The sequence below is a fragment of the Podarcis muralis genome, chromosome 12 (assembly GCF_964188315.1).
Source record: "Podarcis muralis chromosome 12, rPodMur119.hap1.1, whole genome shotgun sequence".
Classification (NCBI taxonomy): Eukaryota; Metazoa; Chordata; class Lepidosauria; order Squamata; family Lacertidae; genus Podarcis; species Podarcis muralis.
In genome coordinates, this window is record NC_135666.1 from 44,973,563 (window position 1) to 44,990,589 (window position 17,027).

Sequence of the window (17,027 nt, forward strand, 5' to 3'; positions counted from 1 at the left end):
AATAATACAAAGAAAAAATCAGCATTCCTAACTAATACGTAGAATGATTTAGGGGGACTGTAAAGACGATTTGATGGACTACGCAGAGAACCTTCTACACTGATCCATTATTTTAAATCAAGCCTATTTAACCATTAGGATATACGAGAAACTGCAGCTACAACTGAAGCACAACTAGAATTCCTTCCTCTAACGATCTCACGGTAAATTCACGTGACTCTTTTCCTACTCTGAAATGGATTCTGCAATTCCTTCCCAACAGGTTTTCTTCATGCATCCCGATCGCATCTATGAATGGTTCAAATGTATGTACAAAAAAGGGAGGGAATGGCTGCTGGCTCTAACAGAGCAATTACCCATTGAACCATTCAGAGTGATACATAAGCACCCCCAATCACCTCAACGTGGCTATGCTTAGTCAAGCATCTGTAACGTGTGTCCAAAGGACTGATGTACAGACAATTCTACTGCCCAGTGCTTCTTGGGTTATTCCAAATGCCATCAACCAGGAAATGAGAAATTAGGGGCCAGGGGGTGGGCTGGGTTTTTACTCCCCTGTTCTACCTTCTTAGCAGCTGATAAACAGTATTCCGAGCAACCAGTTTGGACCATAGATTTCCTACAAAAAACCAAAAAAACTTAATAGTAGACAAGATAGTACTCTGACAACCTCTGGCGTCACTTAACACTTTAGGGCATCTCTCTTACACTACAAAAACTATGGTGCAGGATTTCCCCCCCCCCCTTTCTAAAGCCCTTAACTTATGCCAAGTAGTATAGTCTCAGCATCTAAATTAAATCTCTATTGTAGAGCTGATATTTTCTTCAGGGGCTACACATACGCTCCCCCTATATGGAAGAGTATCAAAGCAATTAGTATCGCAAAAGAATGGTATACAGACACAAGGCGAATCTGCTTACAACTTGAAGGTACAATGAATAGTCTCTAAAGCAGGCTTCCTCAACCTCGGCCCTCCAGATGTTTTGAGACTACAATTGCCATCATCCCTGACCGCTGGTCCTGCTAGCTAGGGATCATGGGAGTTGTAGGCCAAAAACATCTGGAGGGCCGAGGTGGAGGAAGCCTGCTCTATAAAGCACGGTATAACAGAAGTCTCTGCTGCATCAGCTGGCAAGGGACTCACCAAGGAGATCTGGGTCTTCAAAAGAATGACAATGGGCGCGCATAGCATACAGTTGAAAAGATGAGGGCAACAGATGAACAAGGCTGCTTAGGTATTCCTGTCTTCCTACAAGATGCCAAGAAGTGAGTGCTTGAGAGTGAATCACCGACAGAAGCATTCTATTGTATGGATGCACAAAGGAAATTTTCTTGTGTCAGACAAAGCGAGTTGTTTCAGCCACAGGCTTGACCATGAAACTGCTGCCAGTGTCAAGTGGCCTTAAGTGCAAAACCTTTTTTATTCTTTTTTTTTTTTTTTTTTTTTTGCAATGTGAAAAATTGAAAATCTCAGCTAATAATAATACTAAAAGTGTCAATTACCAATACGAAGGCTGATCCTGCAAGCAGTGTGATGGACGTTGTGACTTGAGTGCAAAAGAACTGTGTCTTAATCATCGTCCGTGTATTTTTTGGGGTGCGGGGGGGGGGTTCTATAATAGACGTCTATATAGCAATACACTGTAAGTGCATATATCTAATATGAACAGGAAATGGCTCTTCAATAAACTTGAGCTTTTAGTTGTTTTGAGCTGCATAATTTGCAAGACTAAGATCACACCTGAAATTTAAAAAGTGCATCTTTTAATGCCTTAGAAAATGGGCTCCTTTCGAGTCCAGGTGAGTTGATTATCAATGAGTCTTCCAGAGGGGATCAAAGTATATCCACCCTTCACCCTGTAAAGAATCACAGAAATTGCAAGTCAGTCTCACTTTAGTGCCGTACAACAAATTTTCAAAAAGTTAAATACTCTGCAAAGTCCAGCATAGCTTCTGCAAAGCTTGCATGTTCTGAGTCGTGATCCCAAAGTCACAATTAATCTGGCAATAAGCATCCACATAGAAAATATTTCCTCTGATAGCCTCTCTGCAATATAGCTCCACTCCTGAGGAAGCAAGCCACTTCGCAGACTAAGGGAGCTTGCCTCTGTGAAGCTGGATCTACAACAGAGAAAGATTTAAAGAAAGATTCCCCTGTGGATAAGGTGCACTTACAAACTTGTAACTGCTGCTTAATACAGCAGTCTGCCTTGTTTTATCTCAGTGGCAGGGCAATTTTCCTACTGGGGTGTCTCTAACAGGGAATATATTCACCAGAGAATGTTATCTCGGCTCCTCTTGTTTTCTGTCTGCAAGGCTAATTGCACCTCGTGGCCAAAGCTACTCATTTATTAACCTTACTTTAAACCAGGGATGGATGAAAGTAGACCTTCAGGTGCTGGGTTAAAAAACTCCCTGCATCCCTGAGCAGGCTGGCTGGGGATTGGAGTTCAAAAACATCGGCAGGGGCACAGATTCCTACCCCCACGCTAAACGTTCTGTCTGAACGAAAAGATAATAGACAATCTGTTTGGCTTCCAGAAAAATGGTTTGCAATAAAACCGTCTTCTTATTGGGGGACAACAGTAATCCTGTTTCTAGATATTAGCTCTTCCACAAACCACAGAAAAATATCAATTGAGGGGGAAATCAATGAAAGGAAAAGGAAAAAGAGACAGAAAGATGCACACATTTGGCCCTGAGCTTATTGCTTTAAGCTTGTAGTGGCTCGTGACATTTCATAGAGTTGTGCAGAACTCCATAAAAGTCTCCCTATAAATAACTGAATAAAATATTTATTGTGGTAAAAGGCATCTAATAGGTTCCATCTCGCCCATTCTATTCATCTCCCGGCTTCCTGCATTTAATAAGAATTAATGGTTACTAAGATTAAGCAGAATAGCCTGAAAAGTAACTTTAAATGGCATCCAAAAATAGTTTGTCAAAATTCGCTCCAGTGTTGCTAAATGGGGCATTTGTCTTTCCTCCATCTTTATCTATATTGCGTGAGTCAACATCAGAGAACTTTCCAACAAGGCATGTTCTATGGCTAAGACAAATCTTAAAAATCAAAGGTCCTCGTGATCCTAACGATCCTGGCAGTGTTCAGATATCACGCTGAATGATATTTTCCTTTAGTGAAGGAAGCTAACTGCCTCCAGGGCTTGAAGGCTCTCCTCCTCTCCTTCCACACGGGGCCAGAGATTTGATGTAATTCAGAGGCAGTTACTCCCTATTTTAGTAAATATCATACGCGCTTCATGTTAACCATAGTTAGGTCCAGCAAGCCATGGTTTCAACCCATGGTTTTTGAAGTGGGTTTGCTTAAACTAGCCAAAGTTAACGATGATCTCAGTTCCAGGTACAGGCAACACAGCCATCTGTGGTTACCAAAAGGCATAAAGTCCTCTTTGAGGAGAGGACAAGTGAGGAGGGGAAGGAGACGCATGAGCACACAGGAGGATGCAAGGTTCATTCACGTCTTGCTAACCCTAGTTGAGCATGATGTCTGAACACAGTTGTTTAATGCATTGCCATTGTAAAAGGAGGTGATGGGACCAGTGGTGTGGGACCACTGGTCACATCACCTCCTGGCAAATAGAAGGGGAAGAAATGGAGGCAGTGAGAGACTTTACTTTCTTGAGCTCCATGATCACTGCAGATGGTGACAGCAGTCACGAAATTAAAAGACGCCTGCTCCTTGGGAGAAAGGCGATGGCAAACCTAGACAGCATCTTAAAAAGTAAAGACATCACCTTGCCAACAAAGGTCCGTATAGTAAAAGCTATGGTTTTCCCAGTAGTGATGTATGGAAGTGAGAGCTGGACCATAAAGAAGGCTGATTGCCGAAGAATTGATGCTTTTGAATTATGCTTTTGAATTATGGTGCTGGAGGAGACTCTTGAGAGTCCCATGGACTGCAAGAAGATCAAACGTATCTGTCAGGGGTTCAGGAGCAGAGGGACAGGAAAGGGAGGGATTGGAGACCGAGGGAGAGGAATCCGAGGGAGAGGTCAGCGATGATAGCCATCCGAGGTCTCTAAGTCTCTCCAGCGAATCAGAGGATTCACAGAAAGGGGCTCCCGTGGTCAGAGCTAGGGGGTTGCCAGAGGGAACACCCCAGGAAGGAGGGGCCAGAGGGGACTCAGAGAGCAGCAGCTGGAAATCGGGACCAGCTTCCCCACCGGAGAGCAGTAAGGGGGAGGAGTCCCAAGCATCGGCAGCAGGCAGCTTTCCGTCAGCGGAAGGACATGAGTCAGGGTTAGCCACGCCTGCATCAGAGAGCGAGGAAACGGTCAAAAGGAAGGTCAGGGGCAGCGCGCGCGCGCCAAGTTCAAATGTACAAGAGGGGGGCGCAATGAGCAGCCCGGAGAGGGAGCCGGGTCCTAAAGCCCGGCGAAGAGAAGGGGAGGAGTCCGAAGGGTCCGCTTCCGAGGCGTCCAGGAAGGAAGGCACCCAGGGGGGTAGTAGGACCCAGAGGAGGAAGGAGAAACGTAGAAGGTGGAGTAAGGCTAGAGTCTTAAACTGGTGTACAGGGGGCGGAGACTCAGACGAGGCTTCGCTGGTCTAGGGTCTAGACGTAGAGACGCACGCTAGGGTTTGAAAATGGGAACTAAACTTCAATAAAGACTTTGTACAGTTCCGCTGGCTAGCGTTGGTCTTCTGTGAGCTGAGACCTGGGGGCCGTCTCTGACAGTAAGCCTCATCCCTTGTTTCATCGGTTTTCTTCGCCTCAAGCATCGCTGCGGGAGCGAGGCAGGGAGGGCAGAAGACTGGTGCCTTGCGAGCTCACAAGAGTCAGGCAAGATGACCACAGAACAGAAAATAGCTTCCCTGCAAGAAGCGGTGACACAACTCAGCGCTGAAATAATCGCATCCAGGAAGAGGGAGGAAGAAGCGGCAGCTGCCTGCAAAGATCTTCAAGCCAGGTTGGAAGGGCTTGTGAAGCAGGGGCTACCGGGACCCAGATCCGAGGGAATTGGGCTGGGGAAGAGAGGAGGCAGCATTGTATCTCATTTTGATGGGAATTTGCAGCAGTACCCCAATTTCCGAGCAGATGTGCTGTTTGCGCTGCAGCTGCTGGATAGAGACTTTAGAGATGAGCGGGAGAAAGTGGGGTTTATTTTGTCTCATCTGCATGGGGACGCGAAAGCATGGCTGCGCAATCTGTGGAGGGATAATGATCCAGCGCTCCAAAGCGCAGATGCATTCATTAAAGCAATGGACTCCTGTTTCTTATCCAACATAGACATTGACATTGCCCGGAAAGACATATTTGGGCTAAGACAAGGGAAAGCCAGCGTAAGGCAGTATCATTCCCGGTTTTTTGCATTGGTCAACGCGCTGAATTGGGATAAGGATTCTCCGCCAGTTAGAGACCTTTTTTTGGAGGGATTGAACCCACAAATCAAGGATGAGATGGCACGGGGAGAGAGACCCACAACCACTCAGCAAGTGGTTGAAAGAGCGCTGTCAATTGGGGTGAGGCAGGAGGAACGCCCATGGAGCAAAGAAGAAGGGCGTTGGGGACGCACACCAGCGAGAGTGCCCTCCCTCTTGCCTAGAGAGGCAGCGCGTGCGCAGTCCAGGCCTCCACAGGGAGGGGGCGACGAGCAGATGGAGATTGGCGGTGCTAGGGCTCACTCAGCTACCAGAGCCTTAACACCGGGAGCAGTAAAACCGAAGCTGCCTAGAAGGAACAGGAAGTGCTATATATGTGAGAGTGAAGAGCACATGGCGAAAGAGTGTCCCCAGAGGATCCACAAGCACACTGCAGCTTCAGTGACAGTATTGGAAACAACTCAGCAGAAAGAAACACAGCAGGGAAACGACCAAGTCTGGCTGGAAACGGAGGCACTGGGGCCCAGCCAGACGAGTCAGTGAAGAAGCCCCCAGAGATTTTACAGCCCACAGACCCCCTCCCGCCCAAACCAGTGGTGCAGCTCACCGCATCGCTCCAGCTGCCCAATGGACTCACCTTAGAAGTGCCTATTACAATTGACTCTGGCAGTAATGCAGACTTTATAGGACTGGAGTTCATTCAACAACACAACGTAGCTTTACTGCCAGCCACGCTGCCCCTGAAGGTTGTCACAGTGGATGGCAGGGAACTGCCAGGGGGGCAGGTGGTGCAGCAGACGCCGCCGATGGTGATGCAAATTGGGAATCACCGGGAGGTCATCAGCTTCAATGTCACCCAACTGTCGGACACGCCTGTAGTATTAGGCATGAGTTGGCTGCACAGGCACAGCCCAGCATTGGCTTGGTACCAGCGCCAACTGACTTTTGGCTCCTCCTACTGTGCAGAACACTGCATTATACCCAGCCCAGAAGGGGAAGAGGAGGACCCGCAGTTACAGTTGGGCACGCTGCAAGCAGTACCCCTCAAGTATGCGGAGTTTTTGGAGGTATTCTGCGAGAAGGAGGCGGACAAGCTACCTCCTCACAGACCCTATGATTGCAAGATTGACCTCCTGCCGGGGGCGACGCTGCCAACTGGGAAACTGTACTCCATGTCTGAGGATGAACTGCAGGAACTCAGGGAGTTCATAGATCACAATTTGAAGCGTGGGTTCATCCGGGAGTCGAAAGCGGTGGGAGGCAGTCCAGTATTCTTTGTGAAGAAGCGGGACACGCCCCAAAGGAGGCTGGTGGTGGATTTCAGAATTTTAAATTCGAAAACCAAGCCCTCAGCTTTCCCCATGCCCAAGATAGACGACCTGCTCGCGACGGTGCGGAAAGGACGCGTTTTCACCAAGTTGGATCTACGTGGGGCGTACAACCTGATTCGCATGCGCGACGGTGACGAGTGGAAGACGGCCATGTTCACGCCTCTGGGCACCTACGAATACAGAGTTATGCCCTTCGGATTACAAAATGGCTCTCACACTTTCCAAGCCTTTATGCATCATGTGCTGGCGGGGCTCCTTTACAAGAAGTGCGTATGCTTCCTGGACGACATCCTGATTTTTTCAGAATCGCGAGAGGCGCACGAGAGGGATGTCAGGGAAGTTCTGCAGAGACTGAAGGAGCACAGGCTGTACGCCAAGCTGGAGAAGTGCCAGTTCGACGTGACGGAGGTGGATTTCCTGGGCTACAAGTTGTCGGACAAGGGGCTCGCCATGGACAGCGCCAAGGTTCGCGCAGTTTTGGATTGGAAAAGCCCGCGCAATCGGAAGGAAGTCCAGCGGTTTGTCGGCTTTGCCAACTTTTACCGCAAGTTCATCAAGGGATTTGCCATGCAGACAGCGGCCATCACCGACACGCTCAGCTCCAAGAAGAAGAAATTCATCTGGACGGAGCAAGCGGAGCAGTCCTTTCAGAAACTCAAGCGTCTCTTCGCGTCCGAAGAGCAGCTGCTGCATGTGAATCCCAGCAGACCCATGAGGGTGGAGACGGACGCCTCAGACAGAGCCGTGGGAGCTGTCCTGTTGCAACAAGACCAGCAGGGGGACTGGAGGCCGTGCGCCTTCTACTCGAGGAAGCTCAGCAAGTCGGAGCAGAATTACACTATCTGGGACAGGGAGTTGCTAGCCATACATGCAGCATTCAAGGCATGGAGGCACTTCCTCATCGGAGCCAGACATACAGTGCAGGTCCACACGGACCACAAGAATCTGGAGTACTGGCGCACGGCTAGGTTCCTCAACCAGAGACACATTAGATGGGCAGAGTTCTTCGCGGACTTCGACTTCAAGATAGAGTACATCCCAGGCGACAACAACGTGATGGCGGATGCATTGTCCAGAAAACTGCAATACCTTGAGGAGGCGGCACCGTCGGCGGCCAAGCACATTTTCGCACCGGAAGCGTGGGCATGCGCGTCGGCAACCGTGGACCTGGACGCCGTACGTCGCGCGCTGCGGGAAGACCCCTTCGCACAGGCCAAGATGGAGGAGGTGCACAGGGGCACAGCGAGGGCCGACGAGTTCCAGATACGCGATGGGTTGCTCCTCCACAAGGGAGCACTCTACGTGCCGGGAGACGACCTCCGCGCAAGGGTCCTGCAGCAGCTACACGACGCTCCCACCGCCGGGCACTTTGGCAAAGAAAAGACTGTCGAACTCGTAGCCAGAGACTTTTGGTGGCCCAAGATGCGGGGGGAAGTAGCGGATTACGTCTCGAGATGTGACACCTGCCAAAGGGCCAAGTCAGTTCACAAACCGCCGGCAGGACTGCTGGAACCGCTGCAGACACCGTCTGAACCGTGGGAGAGGGTGGCCCTGGACTTCGTCACGGATCTGCCCAGCTCGAGGGGAAAGACAGCGGTGCTAGTGGTGGTGGACATGTTTACTAAGATGGCACACTTCATTCCGTGTGCGAAGGTAGCCACGGCAGAGCAGACCGCCAAACTGTTCATAGACCACGTGTTCAAAGTCCACGGTCTGCCACGGTCTATTCTCTCCGACCGGGGGCGACAGTTCATCTCGAACTTCTGGCACAAGCTGATGGGCATTCTGAACGTCAAAGTCAATTTGGCGTCGGCGAGACACCCACAGACCAACGGGCAAGCGGAGAGGGTCAACGCCATCATGCAACAGTACCTGAGATGCTACGCCAATCAGCAGCCCACGACATGGGTGGACTACCTGCCACTCGCCGAATTCGCTTACAACAATACGAAGCACGTGTCGACGGGGGTGACGCCGTTCTTCGCCAACAACGGGAGGCATCCCAGAACCTTCCCGGGTTTAGAGAGAGTGGGGGAGGGGGAGCCACAGGCAGCAGAAGCCTTAGCGTCGGAGTTGCAGGAGGTCCACGAACAACTCAGGAGGCAGTTAGAACTAGCAAAGCACGCATACAAGGTGCAGGCTGACAGACACAGAAGAGTTGGGGAAGACATACAGGTGGGAGACTGGGTCTGGTTAGCAGCGCAAGCAGTGCCGACCAGATCGTTAGCGAAGAAGAAGCTAGGGCATAAGCAGCTAGGACCTTACCAAGTCCAGGCACAGGTCAATCCAGTGGCCTTCCGGTTGGCTCTTCCGGAAGGTTCCAGAATGCATCCGGTGTTCCATAGATCGGTGCTCACGCCCTACAAAGCACCTCATAGATTTCAGGAGCCAGACACAGCACCAGACCCGCTCAGAGAAAGGCCCAGACAGGGGGGGTCGCCTAGGAGGGGGCACATCAACGAGGTCACAGAGATTTTAGACTCGAGATGGGGGGAAGAGGGGGTAGAATATCTCCTAGCCAGAGAGGGTACCCCGGCCAGTGCCAACAGCTGGGTACCGGACTATGCCTTGGAAGAGCCTCTGCTCAAAGAGGAGTTTCATGCCCTCTTCCCGCACAGGCCCATGCCAGCAGAGTATTTCGACGACTGGCTCTTCACACCCACTCTTTCAGCCAGCACATTCCAGGGGTTCGCCTCGGACGAGGAACAGGCACCAGTCCCGAGCTCCCAGGTGGGTTCGCCACCAGGGTCTGCCTCAGACCACTCGTATTGGTGGGACGATCAACCAGAGGAGCAGTGGCGCAGGAAGTGGCTGCGGGGTCCTTGGCTGGGACCACCCGAAGAGGGGGAGGGGGGCGAGACGGACATGGACGTGTTGGGGGACAACGTGGGGTTCGAGCACGGAGACAGAGAGATGGAGGCAGAGGAGAGCGAGGTCGACGAGTACATGGGGGACGAACTGTATCCTGCACGCACCCCCGCTACGACGGAGCACCCAGTACCCACACCGGAAGGAGGGGAGGGGGAAGGGGGGGCTTCGAGGGGGGGATGGATGTCAGGGGTTCAGGAGCAGAGGGACAGGAAAGGGAGGGATTGGAGACCGAGGGAGAGGAATCCGAGGGAGAGGTCAGCGATGATAGCCATCCGAGGTCTCTAAGTCTCTCCAGCGAATCAGAGGATTCACAGAAAGGGGCTCCCGTGGTCAGAGCTAGGGGGTTGCCAGAGGGAACACCCCAGGAAGGAGGGGCCAGAGGGGACTCAGAGAGCAGCAGCTGGAAATCGGGACCAGCTTCCCCACCGGAGAGCAGTAAGGGGGAGGAGTCCCAAGCATCGGCAGCAGGCAGCTTTCCGTCAGCGGAAGGACATGAGTCAGGGTTAGCCACGCCTGCATCAGAGAGCGAGGAAACGGTCAAAAGGAAGGTCAGGGGCAGCGCGCGCGCGCCAAGTTCAAATGTACAAGAGGGGGGCGCAATGAGCAGCCCGGAGAGGGAGCCGGGTCCTAAAGCCCGGCGAAGAGAAGGGGAGGAGTCCGAAGGGTCCGCTTCCGAGGCGTCCAGGAAGGAAGGCACCCAGGGGGGTAGTAGGACCCAGAGGAGGAAGGAGAAACGTAGAAGGTGGAGTAAGGCTAGAGTCTTAAACTGGTGTACAGGGGGCGGAGACTCAGACGAGGCTTCGCTGGTCTAGGGTCTAGACGTAGAGACGCACGCTAGGGTTTGAAAATGGGAACTAAACTTCAATAAAGACTTTGTACAGTTCCGCTGGCTAGCGTTGGTCTTCTGTGAGCTGAGACCTGGGGGCCGTCTCTGACAGTATCCATTCTTAAGGAAATCAGCCCTGAGTGCTCACTGGAAGGACAGATCGTGACGCTGAGGCTCTAATACTTTGGCCACCTCATGAGAAGAGAAGACTTCCTGGAAAAGACCCTGATGCTGGGAAAGATGGAGGGCACAAGGAGAAGGGGACGACAGAGGACGAGATGGTTGGACAGTGTTCTTGAAGCTACCAACATGAGTCTGACCAAACTGTGGGAGGCAGTGGAAGACAGGAGTGCCTGGCGTGCTCTGGTCCATGGGGTCACGAAGAGTCAGACACGACTAAGCAACTAAACAACATTGTAAAAGGAAAAATAAAAAGCTGACTGCCACTCAAGTAGCGGTCTCGTTACCTCTTTGATGAAATATTTTGGTTTCCAGACCGTATTGCTAATTGCTCGCTGCCTTTCCTCTACTCGCTGCCGCTCCTCAAGAAGCTGTTTGTGGTCTGTTGCTGCGCTGATGTTGCCTTCTCTCAGGGCGTTCGTAACGTGTTGCCAAAGATGCCTGTCGAGTAGATCAGACCAGGACATAAAGGGAATTGGAGAGAATGAAGAAAATTGCCAGTCCGCTTTTTGGAATGGAAAGGAACCTCCTAGCCAACAGGTGGAAAACAACTGAAGCCTAGTAGGAGGGAACAGCATGCAACTCTAGAATCAGCTTCTTGTTTTTACTTTAATAATTTTTATTAAAGATTTTCTTGGTTTACAAAAGTACATGCCTTGTCTCTTTTTCGGGTTGTACAGTCTTTCTTACAGATCAGTTAAATTTGTTATGAGACATGAGTGTTGAGTCGGGGAAGAGGAGGGGTGGTGGGGAGACCTTTTTTTTTTTTTATAGCGTACATGTGGGGTTTTGTGTCAGTGTCAACCGAATAGGTTCTATTTCTATTCACTTGTTACATTTCCTTGGTCATGAGAGGGATTGGGGGTCCGGGGTGCGGTTGGTTGTCTGTGGCTGGTTGCAGTTTGGGTTTGTTTACATGGGGGGGGAGGGGCTTGTTGGCTCAAGAAAGCCAGATTGATTCATATGTTGTCAGTGGGTTCTTGTCGTCGTCTTGTTGGGCTGCGCATGTGATAAAGGGAAGCCATACTTGGGGAGAGGTGTCCTCTTCTATTTGTCCCTGTGTCAGTTTCTGTTTGTTGGTTAGCTTTTCTAGTTTCCCATACAATTTGGTACCAGTGGCCCATGTTTACTCCTGTCAGGTCTCTCCACTGTCTGGCTATGAGACTTCTGCCCGCTGAGAGTAGGTGGGTTATAAGCTCTGTATAATGTGAATGGTCATTATGATCTTGGAAAGATGTTCAGTAGGGCCAGTTCTGGGGTAAGTTCTAATACCTGTTTAGTTAATCTCTTGCATATCTTGTTAATCTTGTTTGTGTATCTCTTGTCGGACTGCTGTCCAGAAAGGTTGGATTTTGGGGCATGTGGAGGTATGTGCCTGAGAAGGTGCAGCCTCTACAACATTTTGGGCATATCAGCACCAGCTTTCGTGGTGTTAAGTACAGTCGTACCTTGGATATTGAACGGCTTAGTTGCCAAACCTTTTGGCTCCCGAACGATAACCGGAAGCGAGTGTTCCGGTTTTCAAACTTTTTTTGGAAGCCGAACGTCCAACAGGGCTTCTGCGGCTTCCGAATGGCTGCAGGAGCTTCCTGTAGCCAATCAGAAGCTGCGCTTTGGTTTCCGAACATTTTGGAAGTCAAAAAGACTTCAGGAACGATCCCCCCTTTTCTCTGGGCTACCCATCATTCTCCATCAGTTAGTGAGAAAAGGAATTGTATCTGAAAATTAGTGCAGGGCGGCAACATTTGGGAACAAAATCTCTGTGAAATTTTCATGGGTGGAGTGTGCGAATGTCATTGAGCTTACCTATAACTCTTGTTTTGTCTGCACTGACTTGGCAGCAACTCTCAAGAATTTCAGACAAAGAGTTTCTTCCAGCCCTACCTGAAGATCCCGGGACTCTAATTTGGGACCATTGCATACAAGAGAGATGCTCTGCCAATGAGCTATGATGGCTCTTCCCTAAACTACAGCCCTTCTCCCAATGATATCAATGTATTACGTGACTTTTCTTCTTGCTTGTTCTGGCCCCTCCGTATTAGAGGGATAAACATTCAACAAATAAAAATAACATCTACAGGAAAGCAGTTTCCAAAGAGCCTTTGTGCAGCAGCAATTAGCACAGTGGGTGGAAGAACCCCCATGCAGGCAGAATGTCAGCATGCTGATTCAGCATACAAGTCATTGGAGATAAACCGAAAACTTGGAAACATCCTTAGGGAAGCAAGATGTTGCTCTTTCCACACTGCTGTACAAACAGGGACAAGTGCTTCAATATATCCTTTCTTTTCCTGCTTCTCTTAAGCGCAACTAGTCATGATGGTTTTGCAAAAGCATCCTCACCTTGATTCAAATGGACCTTGTTTTGCTATCGGTCTGATCTTCTTGCGGATGATGGGTAGCTTGGTGGTGTCGATTATTTTGGTTTCTCCGTTGCTGTACGTGAACTCCAGCGTGCCGTTCCACTCCCCTTGTGCTTTACACACTATGGTGTTGGTGGGGTTATGCTTCACCTCAGCTGTAACCCTGCATCAAAATGATAAAACATGGAGATTAAGACACAGGTGAGTCCAGAAAGGAAATCACTTGCATGCACAGCAAATATTTCCACTGGACTCAAACTCAGAAAAGGAGGCCAAGAATAATCATTTTGTTTTTTTAGAAAAACCACAACAAGAACAATTCAGAGACATTTCTGAGCTGGAGAGCACTCAAGTTGCTACATTCATTATGTATTGACCGCATTCTCATAAACTTGATGTCTCCATTACAAACAAAATACCAGGGACCATTGCTCTATGCAAATGTATTGCCAATTTTGCGGCTCCTAGCTTAGTCTGGATTTTTTTTTAAAAAAAAAAGAGGGGGCACACTAAAGAACTATCTTGTTCTTGCACAGTGTCCTTTCTTTTCATCTGAATTACTTCCCTGTGGTTGGCGCTTCACATTTCACACAGCACCCAGAGTTAAAATATGGTGATTAGGGTTGGACAATATATCAAAACCAATTTGAAGTCCATATCGTGATACCAGTCTCACAATTTTCAACCTGGTAATATAATGTAAATCATGATGTATGTGTGTGCGCATGCGCTATGCAAAAATCACGATGCAGGGGAAACTGTGCAGCCAGCCAACCCTCTCCCCCCTTATTTCAAACATTGTGATATAGCGATATGTTGCGATATATACTTGGTGATTATATCACGATGCTGGAAAAAACAGGTATCACCCAGCCCTGCTGTTCACCTCTACACAGTTCCACATCCTTATTTCAGACACTGTGATATATCGGTATATCACGATGTTTAGCTAGTGATAGATCGCGATGTTGAAAACCAGGTATCTCCCAGTCCTGATGGTGATATGGATTCAAGACCCTGTGAAGTTTCAGCCACTGAGTGCCTGGGAGTCTCCTTCAGTTCCCTAAAGCTGCAGGAAATGGAACAGCCTCAAATACGAGCACATGTTGTTGTTGTTCTTATGAAAGCATACAGAACATTGCTTGCAAAGCACATTTCTAAAGTAGTATAAAATCACTAGCAACTGCAGCATTATAAACAGTAAGCAGTTTGGCAGTTAATATTGCTTGTCTTAGTATTTTATTTTTTTCCTACAGAGCAATCTTTAGAAAAGAAAAATAAAAGTATGCGAAAGAGCAGTTTCAGTACCTGTGTACTTTTCCCCCATAGAAAGGCTTGGTGTGGAATGTGACTGTAGCCGAATAGCCACTCTTGGCACAGAGAATGCTCACTTTACCTCCCAGCTCCACCCAAGGAACGGTAAGAATGGAGCGAGCATAGGCACAAGGCAGCGTGAACACATATTCCTCCCCATGTTCCAGCAGATAAAGAATACCTATGGATGGGGGCAGAAATGGGGGGGTGGGGATGGAGAGAAATACATTTCAGCACTGAAAATTTGACAATATTCTTTCCAGAAGGATGATCACTGTTTACCTGGTACTGAAAAGAAGCAACATAGTTTATAGTAAATGTTATTTATTTTCATTTTCCTTGAAGGGGAGGAGAAACACCAAGACTGATATAAGAGGAACGATCTCCACCAAGAATAAGATGCTTTTCGCAACTGCCCTTTTGTAAAATCCTCCTTTTCTTGGGGTAATTTGGTTTTAAAAGGCTACAAAATTTAAAACGAAAACCAGACATGACTGGTGAAGCCATTCAAGCAATCCAATCTGGTCTCCACATATCCAATCTATGTCTCTGTCATGGTTCTAGGGGTTGCTCGTGCGTAAGCCGGTGCTTATCTCCCCGGCTGGGTGCAAACACCTGGCTGGGTTGCCTGAGTGAACCTTTCCTGTCCGGACAGCCACTCACCCATGGCTGACTCAATCGCTGGCAGAATCCGTCAGTGGGCGTTTCTTAAACTTCTTCCAGCAAAGAAGTTCTTTGACGCCCAGTCTCCTCCTACTATCCCTGCTCGGAAGCCTTCTGCGCAAGGAGGGCGTAGGCAGCGGAGGACCCTTCCTCTCCCCGCTGGTCCCCGGCAAGGAGTCATGGGACCGCCTCGCCAATTCCCCCATCTGCCCCCCTTCTCCACTGGAGCAAAGCTGATTCCCTTCCCCAGAAGATGGGCTGCCTCTCCCACTCCCGGGACGCTCTCTGGGATCCCTTTGGAGCTTGCTCTCTCCCTCCAGCACTGATGGCAGTTCCCTGGCAGTCTCCAATCTATGTCTCAACATAGCTGCAAGCTTAAAAAAAAAAAAGTTGTGTTATATTCCACCCGCCAAAGAGAAAAGTGCCTAACTTCCAAAGTCGCTCTCCTGAAAATTTGATAAAATAACGTATCTATCCCACTTCCTGCCAGCTTTGAATAAGAAGCCTACATGCAGTGGAAGTCCCACCATGAGAATGACCTATTTGCTTAGATTCAGCCAAAACGTCAGGTACTACCTGACTTGCATATGAGGTGCCTAATATGGCAAAGTGATACCAACTGCAGGTAGCCTGGCAGTACATCTAACAAGGCTCCCCTAAAACAATATTTTAAAACCCAAGAGGAGCCTGCTGGATCTCACCAAAGACCCATCTAGCTCATCATCCTCACGGTGTCCAAACAGATGCCTGCCTTCTGGAGAAACCTGCAAGCAAGACTCAAGTCTTGAGTAGTCAAACCAAGAGACCCTTATACTGTATCCACCATCCGTTACCATTAACTAGAACTGACAGTATGAATTGATAAATACATTCAGCACACACAGAAAAATAAAAACACAGATTTGAGCTGGACATGTATCCTGGGATATAGTCCCAGCATCCTTGATTCTGGGCATTTAATGTGAACAAATTCTTCCAAATTCCCTAGCAGAAAATCTGAAGCAGGTCCAAGTTATTGTCATTGCTTATGTGAGACAAGGAAAGCTCTCTACAAGCATCCATTATATATATTGCTAAACGTATTATTCCCCCCCCCCCCTTTGACCCCATACTTTTGAGCAACATGTTTTCTGCAGGTCACATCGATAAAATACACAAGGTGATGCTGTAGGTCAAAAACCATGGGTCTGCAGTTGTTTTTTAGACTACAACTCCCATCATCCCTAGCTAGCAGGACCAGTGGTCAGGGATGATGGGAACTGTAGTCCCCAAAACCGCTGGAGACCCAAGTCTGGGAAACCAATTAAAGAGTTGGTGACAAAGTCATAAGGAGTCAGAATCAACGTTCCCTTTCGATTCTGTTCAGATTCATGCAATGAATGGTTGTGGAAGACGTCAGCAGTCTTAAGTGGTTTCCTACAAGAGAAGGGTCCTCACGCACATCTCTTATTTTTCAATCACATGGTACTCGCTTAGGCTACAACTTCAGTCAATTACGACAACCAGCAGCTACACTGATTTGCAGAACGAAAATAACTGTGAGCAGCACGGCGAATGACGCACATATGATGCAACGCCTTCATCACATGAGTATTTCTCTTCAATCCTAACAGCATGCAAACATTAAAGCCAAAATTCAACAAACCCAGATTAAGAACAAAGCAGGAAGCATCTTACAACCAGGAGGAACGGAATCAAATTTTCACATATTAAAAACCGTTAAAAGTTGTGCAGAATAGAAGCATGATCAATCCCCACCTATAAGCAAGCAGAGAGACTGATACCACCTGGGAAGACACTAATAATTTATTCCAAACTGCTTTTTTTCAATGAGCTTAAGATCGTGACAGTCTAATTGTATACACTGCTATCCTAGCAAATAAGGATTGGACACATGAGGGCTTGCCCTCTGAATTCAAAATGAAGGCTTCTTTCACACATTCCCAAGGAGAGAAGAGATGAGAAAATTCATACTTCCCAGCATGAAATTAATTTCTCAACTTGGGGAGGCTCGCCATAAAGAATCTCTCATATATTAACTTCCAATCAGCATGTTTTGTGAGGGTTTTTTCCCCTTTTGGCAGACCATGAAGTACAGTTGGCCTGGAAGCAGTTGCAGATCCAACATTATTCCAACA

General features: G+C 48.6%; 1 protein-coding gene across 5 annotated transcripts in view; it reads right to left on the reverse strand.

Annotated features, from left to right (window-relative positions):
• Window positions 1-1,612: 1,612 nt before the first annotated feature.
• Window positions 1,613-17,027, reverse strand: part of OSBPL10 (oxysterol binding protein like 10) — an 86,271-nt gene continuing 70,856 nt past the window's right edge. For 4 of the 5 annotated variants that reach the window (XM_077916342.1, XM_028750000.2, XM_028749997.2 and 1 more), the window contains 4 exons: window positions 14,221-14,407; window positions 12,893-13,075; window positions 10,837-10,990; window positions 1,613-1,858 (listed from right to left, as the gene is read on the reverse strand). In XM_077916342.1, the coding sequence (XP_077772468.1) occupies window positions 1,814-1,858; window positions 10,837-10,990; window positions 12,893-13,075; window positions 14,221-14,407 (569 nt within the window). In that variant the 3' untranslated portion in view covers window positions 1,613-1,813. Of the gene's footprint in view, window positions 1,859-10,836; window positions 10,991-12,892; window positions 13,076-14,220; window positions 14,408-17,027 lie in introns of those variants that run through there. The other variant, XR_003709090.2, reaches the window with a different exon arrangement.